Below are 2,279 nucleotides of genomic sequence, written 5' to 3'. Positions count from 1 at the left end.
AGATTATAAGGAAGCGTTGGTACTTTGTGCCTATCGATACATCATATAATGGTATCACTGAACACGACCATGTTAAAGTACAATTAAGTAGGCTTAAAAGCTAAAGTATCGTCACGTCTAATCGTCTTCATACAGTGACCTTACTCTTTTTATTATTTTCTTTGTCTTTTCTGAGTTTTCTCATTTTTATTTTTGTTTTTATGACTCTATATGACTCACATACAATACGACACAAACATAGACACATTTTACAAAGTTCCTGTTGAGAGACACTGTCACTATAGATTTCTCATTCCAATCAATTGGACTAGCAACTCGAAACGAGTTTGGTCGAAAGCCTTAGTGGACAGATCTGCTAAATTAAAGTCACTCGGCACCTTTTCTAGGACTATTAACTTCTTTTCAACACAATTACGTATAAAATGAAACCTTATGTCTCTGTGCTTAGTCCTACCGTGCTTAACAGGATTATTGGTAATGGATATGGTGGATTCATTATCTATCTTAATAGGAGTACAGAGAAAGTTCTGACCGTAATCACACAGTTGTTGCTGAATCCATAGAACCTGTGAACAACATCTACCCGTTGCCATGTATTCGGCCTTGCAAGACGAGATCGCAACAGAAGTCTGCTTCTTACACTGCCAGGACACTAATCTTCCTCCTAAGAACTGACATCCACCTGAACTCGATTTCCTATCATAATTGCAGCCACCATAATCAGCATCGTTATATGACATGAATTCAAAGTCTCCCCCAATCGAATACCAGAGTCCCAGCACTGGTTGACCCTTGAGGTAGCGAAGAATTCGTTTTACAGGTTTCATATGGCTTTCCCTGGGACAGGACTGATAACGTGCACACAAACAAACCGCAAACATGATATCTGGTCTTGATGTAGTAAGATACATCAATGAACCTATCATGGCCCTGTAACGAGTAGGATCAACTTTTGGATCATTAAAAGAGAACAATCCAAGTTGATGGTTCTTTTGTATAGGAGTATCCATCGGTGAAGTATCTTCCATTCCAAAACGCTTTAGTTTAGCTTGTGCATACTTCGTCGGATGAATAAAGAATCCGTCCTTCTTCTGTTCAACTTGTAAACCCAAAAAGAAGTTCATCTTTCCTATAGCACTCATCTCAAAAGTCCCTTTCATTATTTGCTCAAATTCCTTGCACATCTTTTCGTCTGATGACCCAAAAATAATGTCATCTACGTAAACTTGTACAAGTAGGAAATCCTCTCCCTTCCATTTAGTAAACAACGTGCTATCGATCAATCCTCTCTCAAATCCATTTTCAAGAAGATGCTTCGACAGCTTGTTATACCATGCCCCTGGGTGCTTGATGTAACCCATACAGAGCCTTATTCAGTCGAGAAACTCTATCAGGATGATCTGGATCTTCAAACCCTGGCGGATGAGTGACATACACTAATTCCTGGACGGTACCATACAAGAATGCACTCTTGACATCCAATTGATATACCTTAATGTCCTTGATGGCAGCAAAAGCCAGAAACAAACAGATAGCTTCCATCCTAGCAACCGGTGCAAACACCTCAGTGTAGTCTAACCCTTCCTGTTGAGCAAAACCTTGAACAACCAGCCGAGTTTTATTACGAGTAACAACACTTTTTTCATCCTTTTTGCACCTAAAAAACCATCTGGTGCCGAAAGGATACTCTCCCAGTGGCAAATCAACCAGCTCCCAAACTTGGAGCTTGTCAAACTGAAAAAGTTCCTGCTACATAGTTCTACCCAAGAAGGATCTTTCAAAGCCATTTGAATATTACTGGGCTCTTCTTGAGATACAAAGCAACTGAACTTGCATTCATCAACTATATATCGGTTTCTTTCATCTCTACAAATATACTAGATAGTTTATTAAGTTGAGCTCTTGTCTTAACCCTTGCACTTGGTTCACCAATAATATCCTCAACTGGATGATACTTGTTAACTCTAAGCTGTACAGCTTTATCAACTTGAAGATTTACACCCAAATTTGAACCGATTTCTCCTTGATCAGTAGAAACATGAGACAATGGAGTGACTAGTTCCGATTCTTCTGTAACTGTATCCTTAGTATCTTTTGATGAACCATCTTCACTAGTGTTATCTGATGATGACATAAGCTCTGCATCATGATCCTTTCTAGATTCCTCAATATTCCTTGATGTTGTATCAGTTGCAGATTCTGTAGTAGTACATGCTCCGGTGTTCTGATTACGTAATAAAACTACATCTTCTACCTCTGAATTACCTGCACCAAAAGAA

The 2,279-nt window shown here is 39.0% G+C and overlaps 1 protein-coding gene across 1 annotated transcript; it reads right to left on the bottom strand.

Moving 5' to 3' along the window:
* Positions 1–278: 278 nt before the first annotated feature.
* On the bottom strand, positions 279–1,184 carry LOC122601334 (uncharacterized mitochondrial protein AtMg00810-like). The gene has a single exon (XM_043774101.1). It carries the CDS (start codon positions 1,182–1,184, stop codon positions 279–281), a length of 906 nt encoding a protein of 301 aa, XP_043630036.1.
* Positions 1,185–2,279: the final 1,095 nt, after the last annotated feature.

The sequence above is a fragment of the Erigeron canadensis genome, chromosome 5 (assembly GCF_010389155.1).
Source record: "Erigeron canadensis isolate Cc75 chromosome 5, C_canadensis_v1, whole genome shotgun sequence".
NCBI classification, from domain to species: Eukaryota; Viridiplantae; Streptophyta; class Magnoliopsida; order Asterales; family Asteraceae; genus Erigeron; species Erigeron canadensis.
Note: the sequence above shows the minus strand (reverse complement) of the source record. Positions and strands in the feature narration are given on the sequence as shown.

What these genes read in the sequence shown, in the direction of transcription:
- LOC122601334 (XM_043774101.1), bottom strand. Translation starts at nt 1,184, where the DNA reads ATGTGCAAGGAATTTGAGCAAATAATGAAAGGGACTTTTGAGATGAGT.